General features: G+C 40.7%; 1 protein-coding gene across 4 annotated transcripts in view; it reads right to left on the bottom strand.

Moving 5' to 3' along the window:
• Positions 1-1,589: 1,589 nt before the first annotated feature.
• The window catches only part of gabbr1b (gamma-aminobutyric acid (GABA) B receptor, 1b), a 183,317-nt gene continuing 161,622 nt past the window's right edge, over positions 1,590-23,284 (bottom strand). For 3 of the 4 annotated variants that reach the window (XM_031871226.1, XM_031871228.1, XM_031871229.1), the window contains 8 exons: positions 23,119-23,251; positions 20,868-20,984; positions 18,828-18,938; positions 15,560-15,653; positions 15,248-15,375; positions 8,845-8,973; positions 6,668-6,811; positions 1,590-6,081 (listed from right to left, as the gene is read on the bottom strand). In XM_031871226.1, coding sequence (XP_031727086.1) covers positions 5,794-6,081; positions 6,668-6,811; positions 8,845-8,973; positions 15,248-15,375; positions 15,560-15,653; positions 18,828-18,938; positions 20,868-20,984; positions 23,119-23,251 — 1,144 coding nt within the window. In that variant the 3' untranslated portion in view covers positions 1,590-5,793. The remainder of the gene's footprint in view (positions 6,082-6,667; positions 6,812-8,844; positions 8,974-15,247; positions 15,376-15,559; positions 15,654-18,827; positions 18,939-20,867; positions 20,985-23,118; positions 23,252-23,284) is intronic. The other variant, XM_031871227.1, reaches the window with a different exon arrangement.

Genomic DNA, 23,284 nt, shown 5'->3' with positions numbered 1-23,284 from the left:
AAAAAAACGAACGATAGGCTATTAACAAACTACACCACATCCGCATGAGTGAGTATACACAACGAGGCTGTGAAGGAGGACCAGTTGTCATCATGACATTTAGTCTTATTTTGCTTTTCTTTAAGAAACTTAAAAACCTTAAAATCAAACCAAAAACCCATTCAAAAAAACCTAAGAGGGAACCGGATGTGTAAAAACGTTGACTCATTTCTGGGTTTTAGGACTCATTTCCACAGAACTCTATAGACATCTTTACATGTAACGGATTGTACATGGACCCAATTGCAGCACACACGATTCCAGGAACCGTTGGCTTTTATTATAAACTCAACAGGTACAGACTGACACATCAAAGTCTCTGGCAGAGTAGCAGAAATGTAATATCCAATATTATTGTCATCAGACATATCCATCTCGACCTCCTTCTCCTCAGCATCAGTGGGTGAGTTGTCCCCGCCAGAAGACGGCTCCTCTTCATCCTCCCCAACATCTGAAGTTACAGATGGAAGAGGGTGAGCAGAGTCTAGCTGGGTAGCCCCAGTGGGCACAGAGGCCTTGGAGGGCTGGTCAGGATGGAACTCCTGATGACAGGGGCATCCAGAATGTGTCGAGCTGGGACCCAGGATCTTTCTTCTGGACTGTAGCCCTCCCAGTTGACCAGGTATTGCAGGCCTCTCCCAGCGAACCGTGTAGGTAAGACCTCCATCGATGAATCGAGGTGGCGGTGGAGGCTGAGCAGCAGGAACCAGTGGACTCTCTCGAACCAGCTTCACCTTGGAGACGTGGAATGACGGGTGGACCCGCATGGAACGGGGCAGCTTGAGCCTCACTGCTGCAGGATTGATGACCTTCTGGATCTCGAATGGGCCAATGAACCTGGGTTCCAACTTCTTAGACTCTACCCGCAAGGGTAGGTCCCGGGGTGACAACCACACTTTCTGGCCAACCTGGTAGATCGGGGCTTTGGTGCAGCGCTGGTTGGCTGAGCGGAGGAGCACTGCTCTGGCTTCGGCCCAGGTACGGCGGCGGACGAAGGCACTGATGACACTACACTGATGACAGGGGCTACCATGCAAGGTGCCTCCTGCCCATCAGGACTGGCTAACATTCATACCCATTCATACAGCAATTTGGGGTTAAATGTCTTGACCCTGCACTGCCACTGAGCCACAGGCCTTCTACATTGCACACAGATGATCCACTCCCCTCCCTGCAGGACATATATGACACCCGCCTCACCCGCAAAGTGACCACGATTGTGCGCGACTCCAGCCACCCCTAACACAGTCTCTTCAGCCTCCTGCCCTCTGGGAGAAGATACCGGAGCCTCCGTGCTCGCACCACCAGACTCTCAAACAGCTTCGTCCACCAGGCTGTTAGGAAGCTGAACTCTCTCCCTCCTCTCTTGTAAGACTCTATGTCCGACTGCTGCTAAATTATATGTTGTCTAAATGTTTTTTTTTTATCTATTTGCACTGTATTCACTTTATATGTTTATATGTTTATATGTTGGACTGGAGAGAAATGTTTTTTCAACTCCTCGGTATGTTCGGTACATATTGTGGAACTGACAATAAAGCTAACTTTGAACTTTGAACTTTGATAGTTTGGGAAAAACTAGTTTTATTTTCATTCTTGCATTTCAAATGATCTCTGATATCAGATATTACAGCATATATAAATATATTTTGAATACTGTACCACATGAAATACAGCTTGTATATGCAAAGTCACGTCATCATTATTTACAGTCAGTGTGCATATTGTCATGTGTATCAACATCATCACATCTTCACTGCTTTACAGACTCGACAGTTAAAACACATCTTAACAAACAAACAGCAGATCTGTACACATGGTCTCTTTAAAAGAATGTAGCTGGAGCAGTGCACAGTGCACATGGTTCATACATCTGCTGTAGTTAGTCACTTCAGAAGTGTTTACTACAACCCACACTAATGAAAGAAGTTGTGCTACCACACTGACAACATGAGAGTCAAGACAAAATCTATACTTTAGGTAGAGATCACATCATATATTTGTTATGAGAGTTTAAGACAATGTGCTTTTGAGAATAAATTGCATACAAAGAAACATTCAAATCAAAAGCTGAACCCTCAATTTAAATACCGAGCAGTCCCAGAGAGACGCTGCAGAGGGACACACATTACATACTGTAGGACTTGCAATTTTCCTGTGCTGCCTTGCAAAATTGATTATGAAAATGTATTCTTGACCTTTGAAACAGAAGTTTGGCCAAAATCATAACCCCAGGTCTCCTTGACAACTGTCACAAACTCCATTCACTGAGGTCAATGATGGATTGCAGTTGAAAGCCACAGAAGAAGTTTGCGAGTGAATGCGACTTTGACACAAAAGACTACCGTTCCTTTCCTGTTTCCTGCTGATAGTCATATTAGTTTCTTGAAAGCATTGTTACCAACTAAATCATTTTGAGTCTGAATCTAACCAAACTGTAGCTACTGTTTGTAATGGTGATTTGTAAAAGTTTTGGAAGGTATAAACAACATGTTTTGGTTAGGTAGCATTACCTTCTTCACAGTTAGAATCTTTGTGATTTCTGTCCTGGTTGCATTGGTGACTTCTGCAGTTACAGTGTTTAATACTACGGCAAATGCTTATTGAGCAGCTGCTGCCAGGAGTCCAACAGAAGAGGCGTGTGTGTACAGTGCAGCCAGATAAGGTCTTGTTGTTTCAATAAAGATGTTGGTCACACAATAAAAGTCATCCCATGTTTTACCATGACAACTTAAAGCTCAGAGAAACGCATTAAGAAACCAAAAGCCCCATTCTGTTAACTGTTATTCTCAAGTTATGTATAAAGAAGTCCAGCGCCTGCTGTAATTTCACTGTGAAAACCTTTTTATTGAAACTGTATCAGGGAGTCTTCCTGTCTGTATTTGGAAGTGAGATCAGAAAAGCAGAAGAGTGAACACAGCAGAAAGAGAACAAACTGAACTTGTGAATGGAAGCAATATGATGACCTCTCCTACTAACTAACCCTGAAGGATTTGATCAGACACTTTTGGTAAGAGAGCAAGTCTGTCATGGAACCCAAAATGTGGGTCACGTGCACTATTAGGGGCCGTGTCCATTAAAGAGTGTTTTCCTGAGGCCAGTGGGAGTGCCATGTATTTACGCTCTGCTACAATCACCAGCTGTGTCACAAGGTGCTGAATGTCTATTCTGAGCTGAGCGCTTCATATTTGGCGTTTCTTTCTGGTCGCTGACGGTTTAAAAATGTTAAACTTTGGGTGAGCGTCATCAAAAGTGTATGAGTATGTTGTGGTCTTACTGTGTACGTTATGCTATTGTTTTTACTGTGGACTTTATGTTGTCCTCATGTCTGGAGCACTGGACAAAAGGAATATCCCCGTGTGGATAATAAAGTGGATCTGAATCTGAACAAAACGATAGACTCACCAAGATGTTTCCTCGCCGGCCGACATTTTTACTTTAAATATATTCCGCATCAGAAGCAACCAAAGTGTCTCATTGAAAAAAGGCTAAAGCATCCTCAAACAATCCCAGATTGGCGGTTTCTACAGAGCGTCTGGCATGTGGAGGCGGGCCCTGAAGCCTTGATCAGACAGAGGGCATTTTAGGAGCCTGGGGTGGCGTTTATCATTGTTTTCAATGAGCGTAAAATTGGCGTTGCTAAGTGCCAACCCTAGTTACCATGATGTAAACAGAAAACTGCAGGAGGCAAATCAGTGAGATTTCAGGGGTGAGGTGTTTTCATTTCCTTTTCATTTAAGCTGTACTGTTAACTATTAGGTAGCCTACAGTTCATGGTTTGGGTTAAGCTAACGTCAGCACTCATTCCTTCGTGCACATTGCTGATCAAGGGTCTGATCAGACCCTTAGTCCATATGGTGCTGATTCTATTTGAATTTCTATTGAATTTACTATTTACATTTGAATGAAGTCAGTATGACCTGTGGAGGACCACAAGAATCAACAGGTCCCCCTCTTAGGAAACGTTAACATGCTCCCGTTAGGCCAGATTTACATCTCTTTTTCACTGGCTGATAGTTGTCCCCTTGGCTCACGTCAGTGCCAAAAGAATGACCAGACGTGCCAGCATGATCTCTTACCAAATAAAGACAAAACTCAGGGGGCTGTGTTTGGCGCATGAAATAAAAGTCAGAGAGGTTTTGATACTGTGGGTTGAAACAGCGCTGCTTTGTTTCACCTCAGTCCCTAAATGTGCTGTCACAGACAGATGAAAGTGAAATAAAAAACAGAATTTAAAATGCACTGTGTACCTTCTTTTCAATTCATATCTCTTTAAACAGTCACATTTTTCTTACTCACTTATTCATTACGACATGTAAAAAATTCAGCTCTTGAAGAACAACTTCAAAAAGTTGAATAGATACCAATAAAACTAACTGCATTAGCTTTAGGTTTGACATTTAAGCCTTGTCAGTTGAAAGCGGTCCATTGTATTTATGTCTGTCTTTCTTGTACACCCACACGCAACTGCAGTCTAACATTAAACACTTAGAGGTGTTTGAACTGATGCTTGTAGCCTACTTCAGGGTGGCAGTCACAACACTTGATACAGTAACTACCTGACCGATGACAGCAGTGTACTTTTCTATTCAGCCCTAAATCTACAGGACTACGTTCATCTACAGTGAGGAGTTTAGCATGAACACACAACTATGTACAATGACTCAGTAGTCTCTTTGAACAGAGACTCATAACAATATAAAAACCATCAAACATTCAACAAGAGGAGCTAAAATGACAAATTACTTTATGGATACAATCAGTTACTTTGTCACAAAACTGACATCATCATGAAGTCTGTCCTGTCGTCCAGCCTCTTAATACAGTACATAGCACTATCTAGACACATTAGGAGGCAATATTGTAAGGTACAGATATGATAAATGCTTGGCCATAGCATCTTGGTCTCCAGCGGACTCTTTGCTAAGCCCCACACCCCATTAGCTACTCTTGCTATGTCCGTCTTTCAATTCTGGCACTGCAGTTCTCAATGATAACGTTAGCAGATTTACCATCAAAATTCTTGGGACTGTGATTTCACACATAAGTTAACAAAGCAGTCCATCTATTTTATGAGCTAAAATGACAACCGTGGCTGGCAGATTTTGTCAGCTGTAGCTTGCTTTTTTACTCTAATATTTTAAATTGTTTCTGGCTGTTTCATTTCAAAATGAGAGCCCTGTTTAAAGGAGTCTTAAATATGCACTTTTACATGGTATCATGCTAAAAGACTGAGGCTAATGCTACACAAACACACTTTAGCTCTAGTGCTTTTGGAGGGTGGCGTATTGCTCTTGATAGAGTCCAATAAATAAATATATAACTTAAACTAAAGAGCTTGTCTTTCTTTAATCTTAAGGCAAGAACATTTAGTTTTAGAAGTTGACATAAATCCCGATGGTTAACCTGCTACCATTGTAATGAGCAGTGTTACAATGGGAAACGGCTAGCACCTGTAGCTAAGGAGGCCAGGGCTAAGCTGATAGCGGTCGTTTCTCAGACTCTGGATGGCACATGATAAATCAGTGGCAGATTAAATACAAAATTGTATCATTAACAAAACAATAACATGTTGATCTGCTCAAAAACTGGTTATCCTCCAGCATCAGCTGATTGGTGGAAGGGGTCTTGGAGTCAGCTGCTCCAACAGATACTGATTTATTTTTCAAACTATGTTCATACTTCATTTTCTCCATCTCCATGTAGCTGTGAACATCATTACTGTCCTCGTCCCCCCCAATGTTCACCACCACCTCACTTGTACAGCAGCTGCAGATGGCTGGTGTGGCAGTTATTTCGGCTGATCTTGCTGTCCGGCAGGTAGAGGCTGGACGAGTTGCCGAAGGACGGAGGGATGGGGTGGATGTCAGAGATGGGGGTGGGGTAGCCCGGAGGAGGGGCCAGGGACCGCGGGTCACTCTGGGGAATGGCATTGGATGAGGAGCTGTGGTTCTGATTGGTGACAGTGGACGCTCTTCTCCTTGATCGCAGGGCCTGTCGCTCAGACAGCTGGTTTCTTAGCTCAGACACACGCTCTTCTTTCTGAGGGGACAAATAGTGACAACAACTCACCAATCTTCTCCAGGGACAAGTCCTCTGATCCTGAAGACTGGTTTATGGTAGGCTTATGGTGTCATTTGTTTGATTGTTGAAAGCAGTTGTGTGAAAAGACATGTTTCAGACTGACTCCCTAAACATGGCTTAACGGGTCGGTTTACCCAAATTCACATCCATCTAGTGGTATCAATCCCTGACAATAGTTAGGATTTCATTTCCCAGGTTTTGAGATATGTTGTCAAGATATCTGTCTCCACACAATGCATTCAAAGTAAATGATATTAAATATGTGCTACTGGTAGTTTTTGAATGTAGTAGTTTGATCAAAGAAACCAGAAAAGTCACAGAGATGCCTTGTCATCATGTGATATGTGAAGTATGAATAGATATGACAACTGAGCCAATTCTGTCCGCTGAGGAAGGCTTTGAGGCCTTTTTTTGTTTGTTTTATCATATATTGAAAAATTCATATTTACAAAGTCAAGATCGAAATCTTAATTCTATGTTATCTTCTGGACATATATTTGAATCCTAATACGATGTGAGTGAAAAGAGAAAGGACCTGGCTGACCTCCTGGATGATCTTCTGGAGCTCCTTGTTCTCTCTCTCCAGCTGTCTGGACTTCTCCTCGTCATTGTTATTGGTGGACGAGCCGGTCTTCATGGTCTCCTGGGCATCGGACTGCCACTCACCCCGTGTGATCAGACGCCGCATCTACAAATCATGCACATGTTATCCTTTCTATACATGCAAGACTTGTTATGAATGCTCACCAGTCACTGACGGAGTTCATCGGGGGTCAGTTTTTGGACTGACCCCTTTAGAGCTTAAATAATGATATATAAATGTGCTTAGCATATTTCTGAGACCTGAATACATGTTATCATTATTGGTTACTGGGCCCAGGTCTTTGTCATCATTTAGAATAACCACAATAGGAATATGTGGGGTGACAAAATACTTAACTTTTCACCTTGAGTCTAAGTTTGAACAACCTTATTTTAACCCTGCTTGCGCAATTTCATGGACCCTTCACTGTGGACGGTTGTACTTGAATGTAATGAACTTTTTTTATCCTATTCATATTTTATACTATTCTTATTATATTTGATAGTTTTTTCAGATTTTTCTATTGTCTAATTGTATATTTTAAGACAATGTATCTATGGTGTAAAGGACTAAATGTTTTGTACACATTTATACTTTCTGACTCACACTCTTGTTGATGCTTAGCTCTTCTACTTATTCATCTGAGCTGGTTTAATATACGTATATTTATAATATCATTTTTCGTTCACATTTTTATTCCGCAATTGTGTTATCTTTAATGATTGTACTCTACATCCAGATGCTTTGGAACCAAATAAATATACGTTTTATGTTTCTAATGTCAAATTATCAGCTCACAAAATACACTGCTTCTCCATCATTGTCCATTAAGTGTCTTTTTCAAGATATACTTATAAGATATACCATTTAAATCTGAATAAATACTCACCCATTAATGAAACAATTTACTCTCTTTGAAGATTAAGAAATATTTACATTCCAGAAGCAGGAACTAGTGCATTATGGGGCATTTTTGACATGATTTACAGAATAAATCAATATTAAAACTGCTTTTGATTTGTGTTCTGATTAAATGTCTGTTTTTTCACAAAGCCATATTCTCAATCTCTAATGTTGATATATAACATTGTTTGGATGACTACTATGAGATACTATAAATGCCTTATAATCTGGATAAATAGCCATACATTCCTGTTGCTGAATAGTTATACAATTATGGACAATAGTTGGCTTCCATTTTGGAAAATAAGAGCTGCTACCCACTCCCTTACAGAGAGAAAACTGCTGAGTGAGTCATTGTTTGAGCTGCTGCCATCAGTCTAAAAACCCTGGACACATTTAAGCAGAAGATTTATCAGCATGTCCTGTATTCAGTCACTGATTTCTGTTTATCTACACAGCTCTCCTGAACCCAGCCAGTATTTCATCCAAACTATCCTGGACTACACTATACGCTCCATGTTTCCATATACTCTACATAATAAAAGTCTGAATTTAGTGCGTCACATTGCATTCAATTCAAAACACAACAGCATGTTTCTCAAAATGTTTAGTTCTGATGTAATGGCCATTTGGACTATATGTGTGTTCAACTACTTGGTAAGTAGAGGATGTCAAAGTTAAACCTAAGTTACTGCAAAGCATCTTTACAAAGGACGGTTTGAATCATGAGTTAAGTGATCTAAGAGATTGTGCATTTAACACATACATTAATAACCACCTTCTCATCTCACTCTGAAAAAAAAAAATCCGTCCAAAACAAAAATACAACACCAATTTAGTTCCCTGATTAAAACATTGTTTGTTCAATGAGACCTCACTGATGCTCTTGTGGCTGAATGGGTGCAAATCCCTGGTGGAAAAAAAACAACCAGAAGAATGGAGGCTGTTATAGTAATTAATGCATTAATGCATAATCAGACTGGTCACAAGAAGGGTCAGAGCAAATGAATACACACAACCACACAAGCATGGTGAAAGCATAGCAGACTGTTGGAGACTTGAGCAGGTATTGATGCTGACACATGCTAGGCTGAGCCAATCTACAAGTCTTTATGTGATATATTGTTCTAGCCCAGATGACTTAGATCCCTGATGAAAGGCAATCCATTACATCTGAACTTTCTGCTGTAATCTACAGGGAGGATATGATGAGGAGGACAGTGCTCTGCTTTTACCTTGGGGACAAACAGAACCACTAGAGTGATGTAGACCGAGAAGACTATGGCCAAGGAGGCGAAGGCGAAGGAGGCGTCCTGCTGAGAGGACAGGATCATGGTGACTGGAGCTGTTATCATACACAGCACCTGAGGAAAACGGTGGATAGAAACAACACCTTTAGTTATTTTATGATAGAAAATGACACCGCATACTTGTCAGGTCACCGTGAGCCTGCAAGTCAAAAAAGCACAGCATTCTGCAACCACACGGACCAAATCAATTTTATTCTTAAAATAAATCAATATTGAAACACTGACACTGATGTGCTGCCATGATAAGAGTAAATACTTGCATATATTTACCTGCTTGCTATATCTTTGGAAAGTTGTGATGGTCATCTTTTGGTGTTTTACTGTCGTAGTGTAGAGATCAATTTGATTCATTGATTATTGAAGATATTAATTGGTAGAGTCATCGATGTTGAAAATGATTGTTAGCTGCAGCCCTAGTTTAGATAACATAAAGTGCCTGTTTATTTAGATTGTAAAGCCCTTTAAGGGCACATTTGTGATTTGTAGTAGTGGGCCGTCAGGGCCTGCAAGGCCTTCTCTGCTGGCCTACAGAGCTACAAAGCTATAGTTATTTTATAATTTAATAATTTTTCATAAATACACTACATGTATTATAATTATTTCCCCCATTATCTTATTTTCTCATTGCACAGCTACTGTCTTCCTCAGTTGCTCTGCTTCCAGTGCAGCTTGTTTTAAGTAGAGCTTTTATCCAATCAGATTTCACCTCTGTGTCTCTAGGTAAGAAGAGAAGCCCGAGGCCTGCAGACTCACAAGTGAATCCATGTGCACTTTAAGTGAATGGGGACGATATTGTTGATTGTCATAGTGTTCAACCAATCAGATCTTTAGTTTGACATGTTGGGCGTATTCTTTGACGTGTCAGAGCCTGCTAGCTGGCCTACAAGTACGTCAGCATTAACGTGCGGCTTGATTGGTCAGTGGTTTAGTCTGACTGTTGTGAAACTAGCAAGCAGAACTTTGTAGTAGTAAGAGTTAAAGTTTAAAGTTTAAAGGTTTTTACGTGACATAACATTTTTAGCGTTTTGGCATGTTTGGTGGTGATGATCCCAATATCTGCTGCCTCTGTTGAGCGGACATTTTTCAGCCCTCAAACGCATTAAAACGTATTAAAGAAGTACAATTGGGGAGGCTCGACTGTCTTCACTGGCATCCATGAATCCGGAAGGAAGGTGGTGACAACCGTGGTGTTAAACTCTTTGTAATCAAAGAAAGGAGGATGGACTTTGTCTTTAAGTGAACAGCAGCTTTGGTAAGTGAAGTGCTTTTGTTTTTACATCTGCAGTAGCGTTAACTACTGTGTTCATTTTTCTATTGTGTCGTTTTTATTATATGGTTGATATTGTTCCCTCTGATGTGAATAATCATGAATAATCGTGTTATTTGGGTTTGATGTTATTCTACCTGCTTTGTTGTCATATAAATATATGCGACTGGTTTTTGCGAGTTTGTTCTTGCCATTGTGTTAATTACATTGATTTTGACTATATGCATTGCCGTTAATGACGAAACATCCCGTCATGCTGCCGTCATAATGAGGTTAATAGGAGGTGGTTCAACTGTAGTAGGACAGCACTGAAGGCCCAGGTATGAAATGCACGGCCCACCTCTGGTGATTTGTGATACCGGGTTATACAAATCAAATTGAATGGTCTGTCCACTGGGCTTTCTTGACCTGTTGGACATCATGTCACTGTACTCCCAGATCTCAGCAATTACTTTAGTGAGCACAATATTATCATAACTGATAAAGATGATGGCCAAAACAACTCAAATAAGACGCATGTTCTAATAAACCCAAAATATGTTTTAAAACCTTTCTGGTGAATGATCTTTGTTGAATTGTTAATGCTTTAGATGGCTAAGCTGAATAATGTTGCCATCTAGTGTTTCTTCTTGTGTAGGCATTCATAATATATTTTTTTTATCGTTGAATTTCTTCTAGTTTTTGTTATTATTGGGTTATGTTGAACTTTGAATAAATGTTATCCTAATTGCAAAAGCCAAACATATTTTCTCAATTTATGATAGTGTTGTTCCTCCAACATAACAGCTACTTATAGAAAACAGACAACTGAATATAACTGAAGACTCCAAAACACAGTTTTCACCATCCATCTGCAATAAGGATGGCATTGTAATTTGTTGAATTTCATTTGTTACTTGTTTAATTGCTGATTATATAATTGTGGTATGTGCGGTCGATCTGACAAAGCTAGTTTCAGTATTGTCATACCAACAAAGTTTAATCCAAAAGGCAGCAGGAAGAGAAGCACAACATCCAATGAAACATGAGAGGTGAAGGTGAGGCTGGAAATCAATACATATTGATAAACATCAGTCATCTCTGTGCAAAAGCTGAAAAATCCCATCTAGACTGGCAAATGGAAGCAGCAGGCCGACACCAGCACCAGCCATGTTTTCTCTGCTGTGTCATTACTCACACACAGCGACGCATAAACACAATCCTGTCCTCTGCTCACACACAGTTCATCCAATTCATTTCAACCACCTCACTGGCACAAATAGCATTGTTGTGCACTTGGGGGATTCGTTGAGGAGAGAACCACTGTCATTGTTGGAGACGAAGCGTTTCCACACAGTCTGCAGCCTTTACAGAGACAACTTTGGAGGACATCCATCCATTTTTTGCCACTTATACTGATGCAGATCCTGGTGGCAGTAGGCTAAGCAGGGACAGTTCTACTAGTAATTCTGTATTCAACTTGTGATATAGAAAGACTTTATTTTTACCTCTATCCTAACATGTGCCCAAGTGAAATGTCAAGTCAGGAAGTCTGGATTCTGTCAAGACAAGTTTAGTCAAGTCTTGAGTCATTTAAGACCAGCCCACGTCAAGTCACAAGTCAGTAGAAACAGTCCAATGAAGGGCGCCCAGGATCAAGCCTTATCAGATGCCACACATCTGACTTAAGTTCCGGGTCAATCAATCAATCACCCAGATACAGACCTGTATCTTTGTTACTCTGCACAGTATTTATTGGAACTACTTTCACTGAGAGAAATAGAATTATTGACTATTTCTGGTTCCAAAATGAACAGGCAGATATTTAAAAGAAATCTGAAGTATTTAGAAGATTCCATAAATAGATCCTACAGCTAACCATTATTAATTTGATTTAGAGAGAGAGGGGATGACAGGCCACTCATTGATGAAATCAGACCAAAGCAGGAAGAAGAGAGGAAACACATGATTCTTTCCCTGTACCAATTTCAATTTCACCCACACATTTAAGTCTTCAACTGGGTTCAGTGCATAATGGATAATGCTCAGAGATAAATGAAAATACAACAACATGAATGAAAATTACAAAATCAGCCGTACTGGAGATGTTGTTCATTATAATGGCACTTTAAGGGTGTGTGTGTGTGCCTGGCTGGAAAGAGAATGGCATTTCAAAACAGTAGCTGCCTCATTTGTCTATTAAATTGCCATGCAGAGAGGGATACTTTGCGTTTTGTCGAGTGATATTTGGTTGCAGTGAAACGACTTCTTGTTCTAGGACACACATTAAAAAGCTGAACAATTTATCTGGCGGTGTGACAGAGCGAACAGGCCCAGCCAATTATAGACACAGAGAGCAGTGATGTCTTTGAAGAACACTTGAGGGAAGAATGTCAGAGTTATTCACACTGAGCAGTTGAAAATCCTTTAGAAACCTGGTCACAGTCATATCTTTTCTGCCTACACTTTCAGACGGACTGAACGCAAAGGAATTTTAGAAGCAGCGCTACTGCATATTGAAGCCCAAATGATTAATCAAATAGCCAATATTATGTGCTATTCGCTTATAACAAATATATCGTGTTGGCCAATAAATATGTTTGCGTTGATTTAGAACCTTTGCCTTCCTTTCATAGCAGTGACAAGTTCATTTTCAAACTGTAAAATGTCGTGCTCACTACATATCCTGAGCACAACACTTTAATAACCAAATTTAAGAAATCTCTATTAAAAATGTTGATATGTTAAAAATCGAAATCAAAGAAAGACAAGACAAAGAAAAGCAGCAAATCTCCACTACCAAGAAGCTAAAACAAGGTCACATTTGGCATTGAAAGTGATATTGCCTCAAACAATTATTTGATTATCAAAATAGTTGCTGACTAATTTTCTGTCCATTGACTTTAACAATAAATCAAGTAATCATTGTATCCCTTTTTACAAACCAACAGAAACTAGTGCATGTATGTGTCAACATACAAGTGTCTAATGTGGAACATGCATCTGTGACAAATTCTGACATGGCCTTTGTGTTTTCTGGGCATGCTGCCGAGCCTCATGCATGCGGTGGTGTCGTCACTTGGTAGACTCACCGTGGACTGCAGAGCCCACCAGCTGGCTTCACCCTAATTTAAGTCCACAAATTGGGCTGGAGGTGAGCCTCAGCACAAAGACGGCTGAGCTTTTTTAGCAGTGTGAAACGAAGGAGGAGAGGTCGAAGAAAAAGTCAAAGTGCCTGATGACGGAGGCTGTGCTTATGAAGGATTCGAAGTGATAGACCAAGTCTGCAGACTAACACAGGGCCTGCAGAGAGGCACGCTACTGACAAACACATTAGTCCAGCTGCCACACACTTTTTCTATATAAATATTAACCGTGGTTAACCCATCACTCGACATCCTGACCCTTACAAACTTCATTACATTCGCCCATTCCCTCTTCAAGATCAAGTCTTCCACCATACGGGTCTACAAAAGCAGAATTAACGGAATTATCGTCTATCACCTCAAACACAGCAAGACCAACCAATCTGGTCGACCTCAGCCCATCTACCTCTTCCAACTAGACTCATACCTAAGTCCATATGAATCCATCCGCGACTAAATAAGCTCAAGATCAGCCAGTCGGCAAAGGAGCCATGCGATCCTGGTTTTACCACCGCCTCCGCTATATTTCATCCAGATCCGGAATATCCCCGAGTTTTACTCAGTCCATTAATTTTGCATCGGAGCCGCCTCCTCCGCTTCAAGTCAAGAATCCCTGATTACATCATTTGGCCATTGGTATTTCACTGCATACCTCTCCTACATCCGTTCCAACCTGAACGACAGAAATGCCAACCGGCACCTGTCTTCATGAAGCTGTCTCTTGGGGACTCTGCATGACCAGAGATTCTGAAGAGACGGCCCCCTCCTCAAGAGTCTCCACTCCCCCCGTTCCAACCAGTCAATGGATGTCAGCGGTCCTCACTGCTCCCATTCAACCTTCTTTCCACGACTCCCTCTACCTCCTTGTTTCTTCTTCCCTACATCCTTTTGTCCCTTACCTTTCATCCCTCGACTTCCATCCCTTATCCAGCATCCCTTCATCCCTCAACCTCCATCCCTAACCCTACATCCCTTCATCTCTCGACCCCCATACCTTTGTAACGGGTGTGGTAAGGACCCAGAAGCAGTACGACAAACACGCTGGATAGTTGAAATCGAAGCTTTATTCTAAACTGAACACACAACAGGTAATGGTCTTGGATATGCACAGGTGTAGAATCCCACACGGTGGAACGCCAAGCTGTCAAGGGAGAAGGCAGACAGAATACAGAGGAAGCAGAGGCAGAATCTCGTGGTCGGGGACAGAAGGCCGAATTGTTTACCGGGGCAGAGGCAAGGCGGAGAAGTCCAAACAGGCAGGGTGGGCAACGGGACATCAGTTCGGAGGATAAAAACTGGAAGGTCAGGCATAAATGCGGAGAACGATCTGGCAGTGAGTGTGTGTGAGACTGGGGTCTAAATAGTAGGTGCAGCAGAGTGAGCAGGTGAGAGTGATGAGGTGGGTGTGACTAGCAGGTGCACTGAATGAGCTGATTAGGTGTGTGAGAGATAGAGTGACAGGATAGAAATGGCAGAGCTATGACAACCTTAGCCTATTTCCCTCCATCTCACGACCCCTTTACGCTTCCTAAATCTAACCCTCTCATTCCATCATGCAATAAACCATTTGAAACCCATATCGTTATTAGAGTGGTCCTTGTTAGTGAATTAAAAGAGTGTGGTCTAACATATGCATATGACTATTTTCAACCTCTTCATTATTAAAATTAGCATTGTGATCCATATTAATTCATATTTAACTGGCCAGGCTCCCTCAGCCCACATCACTTCCGGTTTGACTTTTTTTTAATGCCGAAATAAAGACGTCTTACAAAAACGACTCCAGATGTCACATATCTATGTATATATTTTTCAAACAATCTGGTGGCTACATCATTTTTGTTTACTGGGGGCTCTAACCTGCAAGTTGCTCTTTAGGTCATAGTCTTTGGCAAATACACACAAATACACGCACACACACACTAACTGTACTCACTGCAACATTATAGATGGCCATGCCCACAGCTCGGTGGTCATTGATCTTCTCTGTGGAGATGGACTTGGTCTCATAGGCCAGGAAGATGCCAAGCAGCAGCAGTAAACCTTTATAACCATAGACCACACCTGCAGAGAGGAAACAAGATAACAGCTGAGAGAAATTATGGAACTGTTTGTACTGCTGCTCATTTTACACAGTACTTTAAGAGGGTGTAGAGTTAGTTCTCACAGTACAAAGTTTTACATCTTAAAAGCCAATACCGGTTATTTTACATTTTCCAAATGATATGTTACACTGATTGCTACTCACCTAGCCATGTGTTCATCTTTTCTGAGCTGCAGTGCTCCAGTAAAGGCTGGATCAAAACATCCAGGTCTCCTTTGGGGGCTTCCCTGGTGAATTTCTGCTTACATACAATCAACATGAACCCGTAGGTAAAGAACAGCAATACACTACAACTTTAACAGTAAACATGCATGACAAAATCAATTTAAATTTAGGTTAAATACATTTGGTCATGCCAAAATGAAAATGTGTCGAATTAATTAATTGAGTAATAGATAAGTCAAATGACAGCAAATTTATTTTATTCATTCATTTATTATATAAAAATTAGTGCTGGGCAACAATTTTTTATCGCATGATTGTTATGCGCAAAATTCAATAATGAATTCAAAAGTAGTGTATTGCGCACTTTTATTTAAAAAGTACTGCTATATGAACAAAAGTGCAATAACATTTGGTTTGCAAACATTTTAAACAAATAAGGTGCTTTTTAATAGCAGAATTCCCTTTACACAGTATCAGTTATAACAGTTATGATTCTGATAATAGATATTCAGCCGGTGTTCACAACTTCATCTTCATGTGTGTAATAGATGCAATTTGAAATATACACCTTGAAAACTGCAAACCTATCTAAGTCATGTTTTTTTAAATTTTTTTTATGTTTGTTAAATTCTCAGTAGCGATAAATAAATGATATGCTTATTATACATATTCCAAACAAAAAAAACTTTAAAAACTCAAAAAATAATTCAAATGAATCATTTCTTTTTTGCTTTTTTTGGTATTTTGGTCAGACACATATGCAACGCTGATTACCGTAATATGTGTGGTATTTGTTATAAATGTAAGTTGGTACATAGAGGGTGATAAGAAGCTGTACAAGGAGGGACTTAGGACCCAGGGGAATGTAGGTGAAGGAAACGGGAAGAGACGGAAGAGATGCCACACAAACAGCTGTTCACCGCTCGCTGCCCGGTTCTTGTGTTAAAAATGTCCGCTTAATAATAAAAAAAAAAACTGCATTAACACACGATAAAATAATTGTCGGCATTAATTAATTAGTGTGTTAACGCAACAATAACGCGTTAACTTGCCCAGACCTAATAAAAATGCTAAATATTTGCAAATTTAAAAAAATATTTTTCGTTTTTAAGGTCACTAATGTGTGTTGACACATTCTCACCCCAATCCGTCCAATGTCACCAAATACCAAATTTCACAAAAGAAGCCTGATAGAATCCTGCCATTCATGAAACATTTATTGGAAATGTTCGAAAATTACGAGTGCGGTGTCTGTTCAGAACGGTCGAATGTTTGGCCTGTGGTGTTGCTGCCTGCAGCTTTCTGGAGAACCGATCATACAAACAACTTCTTACTCAACACTGAGCTTCCTTGAATCAGGAGCACTACACCTGTCAAATAATAACACCAGAAATACAGTTTGGTTCAGGAAAAAACACCAGGAGCAGACTTTACCCTAAGGGAAGGTAGACAACCTGGCCATGCGGGCCCAACTGTAAGGGCCCCAAACAAATATAGATTTATTATGAAAATTAGATAGTAAATATATTCAATTATGTTACTATTGTAAGTCATTGTACCCCAAAATATCTTACAAAAGGCCCCAAAAGCACTAACAAATATGCAACTCAACTGTACACTACTCACTGTGTACTTCTACTTCAGAAGATCATGTAGTACTACATTTACCTGACAGGGAGATTACATTGCAGATTCAGACTTGAATCAAAATATAACAATTTGACAGTGGTGGGCCGTCAGGGCCAGCAAAAGCCTTCTCTGCTGGCCTAAACAGAATCACAAAGTTATAGCTATTTTATAATTTAATAATTTTTCATAAATACACTACATTCTAATTATTTTTCCCATTAGCTTATTTTCTCATTGCACAGCTACTGTCTTCCTCAGTTGCTCTGCTTCCAGCCTGCAGCGCTGCTTCCAGTGCAGCATGTTTTAAGGAGAGCTTTTATCCAATCAGATTTCACCTCTATGCTGTCTCTATAGAAGAGAGGCCCAAGGCCCACTAGGAAGCCTTTGCAGATTAAAGTAAATGGGGACGATATTGTTGATTGTCATAGTCTTCAACCAATCAGATCTTTAGTTTGACATGTTGAGCGTATTCTTTGATGTGCCAGAGCTGCCAAGGTAGTCTACAAGTACGCCAGCATTAACGTGCAGCTCAGTAATAACGTGCGCCGGGATCAAGACTGTTGTGACGCTGAAGCTAGCTAGCAGAACTTAGTATTAGTAGTAAGAGTTCAAGTTGAAAGATATGTAAGAAGTTATGACATTGACATGACATTTTTAGCGTTTCGCTTGGTGTAGATTATTTCTTTTTTTACCTAGCTTTGTTTTTTTTAACACTCAATGGCTGGAGGAGGAGAAACGGATTTCTCGAGAAGGAAATTTAAGGAAAAGCTGGACATCGTAAGAAAAGGCCGGCCAACCCCACAGCTAGCAGCCCTGACCCAGCCAGGAAAAAGATTTGTATGAACAGTATTCCTGGCTGACAGCGTCAGAGAGGCGTTGCACATTTTATGGCTGGGAATGCGTTTTATTTGCGACTGAGCGTCTTGGTGTTTGGAGAGAGGCAGCAGATTTTGGGATTGTCACTGCCCAACATGTCACGCTAGCCCACTGACCAATCACGTATGGCTAGGACAGCTAGCAGGCTCTGACACGTCAAAGAATACGCCCAACATGTCAAACTAAAGATCTGATTGGTTGAAGACTATGACAATCAACAATATCGTCCCAATTTACTTAAACTGGAACGGCGGGCCTCGGGCCTCTCTTCTTACCTAGAGACACAGAGGTGAAATCTGATTGGATAAAAGCTCTACTTAAAACAAGCTGCACTGGAAGCAGAGCAACTGAGGAAGACAGTAGCTGTGCAATGAGAAAATAAGATAATGGGAAAAATATTTATAATACATGTAGTGTATTTATGAAAAATGATTCAATTATAAAATAGCTATAACTTTGTGATTCTGTCTAGGCCAGCAGAGAAGGCCTTGCTGGCCCTGACGGCCCACCACTGATGAAAAGTCCATTTCAATTGTATGTTCGTTATGGCAGTGTTAGTTTAGGAGTACACCAAAACATTATCAGGGGTTCCTATTTTCATTTTGGCAGTAATCATTGACATTTTAATTTTGTCATACATCATGCTATTAACTAGACAGACCAAATACTTTAAGGTAATAGATTTAAAATCTCTTTTTAGCCCAGTTACGAATAAATAACAAAATGAATGGATAGGTCATACCTCCACTGTGACATGTAAAGGATCCACGATCTGCCAGATCATGAGAGACAGGATGTCGATGCTGAGCAGAACACCTACAGTAGCGCAGAGTTTCCATGGTTCCAAGTGCTGCTGGGAAACAGGGAGGTGATGGTCACTGCAGCAGCATGGCAAGGGATCAGGAATAGGCACAATTCCTCTCTTTCTGATTTTGTGAGGGAGGGAGTTATGAAGCCATAAATAGACTTGCCTAAGCTGGACGAGAAAACAGTGATCCATCACTAACTGAAGCCAATTCAATCTGCCATCAAAGCACTGCGCCATGACAGGAAAAGAGACAAAGAGGCCATGAGAACGCACAACTCAGTCAATAAATAAAGGTGTTCCTTTATGTATTCAGCTTTAAAGAAAGAAACATTTAGTGGAAACAGATCACTATAAAGTGGTTATAGATTTTCTTGCATTAGATCAAAGATTTATGGTTATTCAGCTGGAGAGAATATTCTTATTTATGCAGAATCTTCATTGATAACATTGAAAATAGATGTTTCAATAACTCCCATTGAAAAGTTTAGGGACGGGGCTGTGAGTTGCTCTTCGGGCACGTTTCTAACTTACATTTGCCAAACCAACCACTTAGTCTCATCCTTGGAGCCTTCTTTTTTGTAAAATAAAAATATACTTTTTGAAAATGCTTCTGAGAAAGCATACCTTTGTGTGTATGGTCCAAGTTATGTTTCATTTTTATCTAACTTTTTATCCCTTTCCCTAAAACTGGGACTGTACCAATGTAATAGGTTTTGATTATAAGTTCAGGGTCAAATTTCCTCAATTGATAGGACCACCTAAGAACGAGGTTGATGTATCAGACTTGATCAGCCCATACTGTGCTTAATTTTTTCATTTACTTTACAATATAGAGTTATGGGGGGCTACACACTTACTTGTAGACCTGGAGTTTAATTCATGTAACTTCTATTTTGCCTTGAATGACTGAATAGAAGACTATCAATCACAATCACAGTGAGCCGGAAGTTTGCAAAGGTAATGCCCACCCAGACAGAGCCCGGTTCTGCCCAAGGTTTCTACCGGTTTAAGGGGACTTTTCTCTTGCCAATGTGGCCCCTGTGATTGCTCAAATTGCTGAGCCCTCTTTTAACGTCCTCAATGTTGTCTTCACTTCTCTACTCGGAAAATTGAAAGAGAAAATATTAGAGCCAAAGGTTTTTTTCCCCTCCCCCGTGCATGGGTATCTGTGTCTGTATGGCGTGTGTCGGGAGCTCCTCTCCTGGCTCCCAGTTACCTCTGATTACCCACAGCTGCATTCCATCAAGCTCATCACTCTGCAGGATATCAACTCTGTTCTTCAGTCACCACTCGCTAGATTCTTGTTGCCACCACCAAATTTACTCCACACTTTGTCAACATTTAGGTTCATCCATTACTGATTGTTACAACATGTAGTTGTTACAGAAACAGAAGTTCCCCTTGTGTCTTCTCCACCCTCAGAGAGATGGGCTACAGCAGCCATGGCATGGGCATTACGTGAGTTAAAGGGAACTCAACCAGTTTTGACAGAGTCCCCTTGATAGAATAATCCCAACTGATAGGGTTACCCAACTAAGGATATTCACAATCAGTAATAGTTATCTCTCTGCTGGGAAGATTTCTGCTCTTGCCTCACAGCAGGAGTGTCCGATCTAAGACATCATGTCTGACGTGTCCCATAGCGGAGACAGGAGAGGGAGGAGGGGGGGGGGGGGTCGAGGATGGAGAACTAGGGCAGATTGAAAGAGTTCACTGGCCAAGCCACACGACAAATAGATGCTACAGAATGCTCAACGGCGAGCTATCCCATTGTGGGCCAACTATTGAAGGTGGGCAGAGAGTAAATGTAAAAAGATAACACATGATTGGGGAATACATCATCATTGGCAGGGGAGCTTGCCCTTGAAGGGGATGATGATTAAGCAAAGCCTAACCCCCCTTGGCTTGGCAGAAACGCTCCGGGTGGACTTAATTGTTCGTAAATCCATTGCTTTAAATCCCTGCTACGTTTACCTTCCTCTTGTCCTTCTTCTCATCCTTTTTGGTGAAGACCGTGTGGACCCACCAGATCTTGGTGAACATGCTGCCGTAAGCGAGGCTAAAACCCAGACCGAGCAGCCACAGCCGAAACTAGCAGAGAAGAAAATCAATGAAATATTTCATAATTAAATTGATTAATATCTTAAACAGATTAATCAGTCATTCTCCATCATTAATCCCTGTTTGAGTTTAATAGCCTTTCAGAAATTACCTTGAAATGAAAATAACCTTCTCTATGGCTTGCTATCTCTTACCTTAAACTCTGTAATACAGCAGTGAAGCTGTATGTCTGCCTTTACCGTGGTGGACAAGAATCAGAAGACTGACAACATGAGGAAAGGTAAGAGCTTAAAGTCTTTAAACTACCGAATATTTGTGGAAATTAAACAAGTTTTGTTTTGGATCTGATCTCCTTTCTGTGGAAATAACACTTTATGTAACGGTAGCCAGCAGTTCACAGTGATATAATGACATACCAACAATACAATAATAACAATAACAGACATGTTAACTGGGACTGGACTGATTCACCAATATTTCACTGGTATTTCTGACTTCTATGCATTTTATGGTCAGAACTCTGTTTTCTACCTCAAAAAATGTAAACATTCAGATTTCTGACATGTCCAAATGGCATTAAGCCAGGGTCCAGATTTGTGATCACCCCCCACATCTCTCTAGCAATCAGTACCCCAGCTCCCATGTTAAGTGAAACTGACAATGGCGAGACAAATAGATCAGTACTTACTGATTGGTTTGGGTATATTAAACAACTCCCTAATACAGACATTTGCTGGCAAGAACACCATAGCTATTGTCAGGCAAATTTTAAGTGAACATTTGACATTTCGCAAAACAAATGTGATTAAGGGACATTTCTATCAACAGAATAGAACATTTCTATTCAAAAGAATAAACTCAGCTACACCATAGTTTGGTCAGCATTTGACACAAGAGGCTTGCATGTCTGTAATCCACCCATAAACAGTAGAAGAAGAAGAGGACATCCAACCACATCCACCCCATCTACGAGAGGAAAGTGTGAGGGAGGTATGGAGGAATTTGTTTAAACTGGGCACGTTTTAATTCTTCTTTCATGTCGTGGCCATGTTGACCTGGGACAAAGACAAGCATTCACACGTTATGGGAATATCAGAGAAGATGAGCCGTGTTGAGCATATGTTAACTCTAACAGGGTTTTACCCTTATTTGCTTTAAAGGAATAGTTCAAAGTTATATACACTTTGCTTCCTTCCAAGAGTGAAATGAGAAGATCCATATCAATATAATATCCGTGCAACATTAATACTCACTAATTAACATGTTGTAAAAACAACAATCTGTGCTGGAACAACACATTCTCACTCCCAACTCAACCGATACCAAGACTTGGTCAGTTGCACTAAGCTTCAAAATATGATGCTCTTGTACCTCTACTGTTTTGGACCAGAAGCTGTATAAAATATTGATGAAGTGTCTGTGACATTACTTGCAGGTTTATGAAGGGCAGTTGTGAAGATCAAAGTAGATGGCTCCGGCTGCTGCCATCTTGTCATTGACGACACAGCCTTACTGCCGGCTAATCCATAAATTGGCAAATAGGTGGAATGTTGGTGGAGCTGAGGCGTCCCAGATGATGCATCAGAGCAAACAGCTAGCAGCAGGCGACCTGAGACAGTACCCACCTTTCACTTAAAGCAAACACACCCTTTAATAAACATAACTTTAAGCCTGAATGTAATCTAAGCAGATGAGTTTTATAAAAAACAATCACCCTCCGTTTAGTTGTCATGAGGAGGGATATTAGCTATAGAGACCTTATGTACCAGGGTGTAAACATGTTTATTTCTGCTGTAAAGTGAAAATGTCTATGTCAACATGGTTTGTCTATTCTTTAGCATTTCGTGACGCAATCATGTTTTTATTCAGATTCTCCAAAATATCAAACATGTTTTGTGTAATTGTTATTCAACTCACCCATTTTAATTATTTTAAGTCATAAAGTTCAGCATAATAATTGAGGGCATGTTCGCTTGAAGTGACAGGTGGGTGCTAGCTGCTAGCTGTCTCCTCTGCCCATTTTTAGATTAGCTGTGAGTTAGGATGTGTCATCACTGCCAAGATGGCGATTGCCGGAGCCACCAACTTTGAGCTTCACAACGCTCTTCAGAAACATATGGGTGACATCATGGAGACTATGGTTTGAGCAACTCTGAAAATGTACCTGGCAGACCACGGGGAACTGCCTCCTGTGGACATGAAGGCCATCGATGCCCAGAGGGAAGACAGCAGCCAGAGCCATCATGCAGCCCACTGCAGTCATGTTGTTAAGGTAGGGCTGAGAGTTCTGAATGTACCTGAAACAAAAGCAGAAAAACATAATCATTAAC

Source organism: Anarrhichthys ocellatus, unplaced genomic scaffold (assembly GCF_004355925.1).
Source record: "Anarrhichthys ocellatus isolate YVR2014 unplaced genomic scaffold, GSC_Weel_1.0 scaffold57, whole genome shotgun sequence".
NCBI lineage: Eukaryota > Metazoa > Chordata > Actinopteri > Perciformes > Anarhichadidae > Anarrhichthys > Anarrhichthys ocellatus.
The sequence above is the reverse complement of the archived record's forward strand: the minus strand, read 5'-3'. Positions and strand labels throughout refer to the sequence as shown.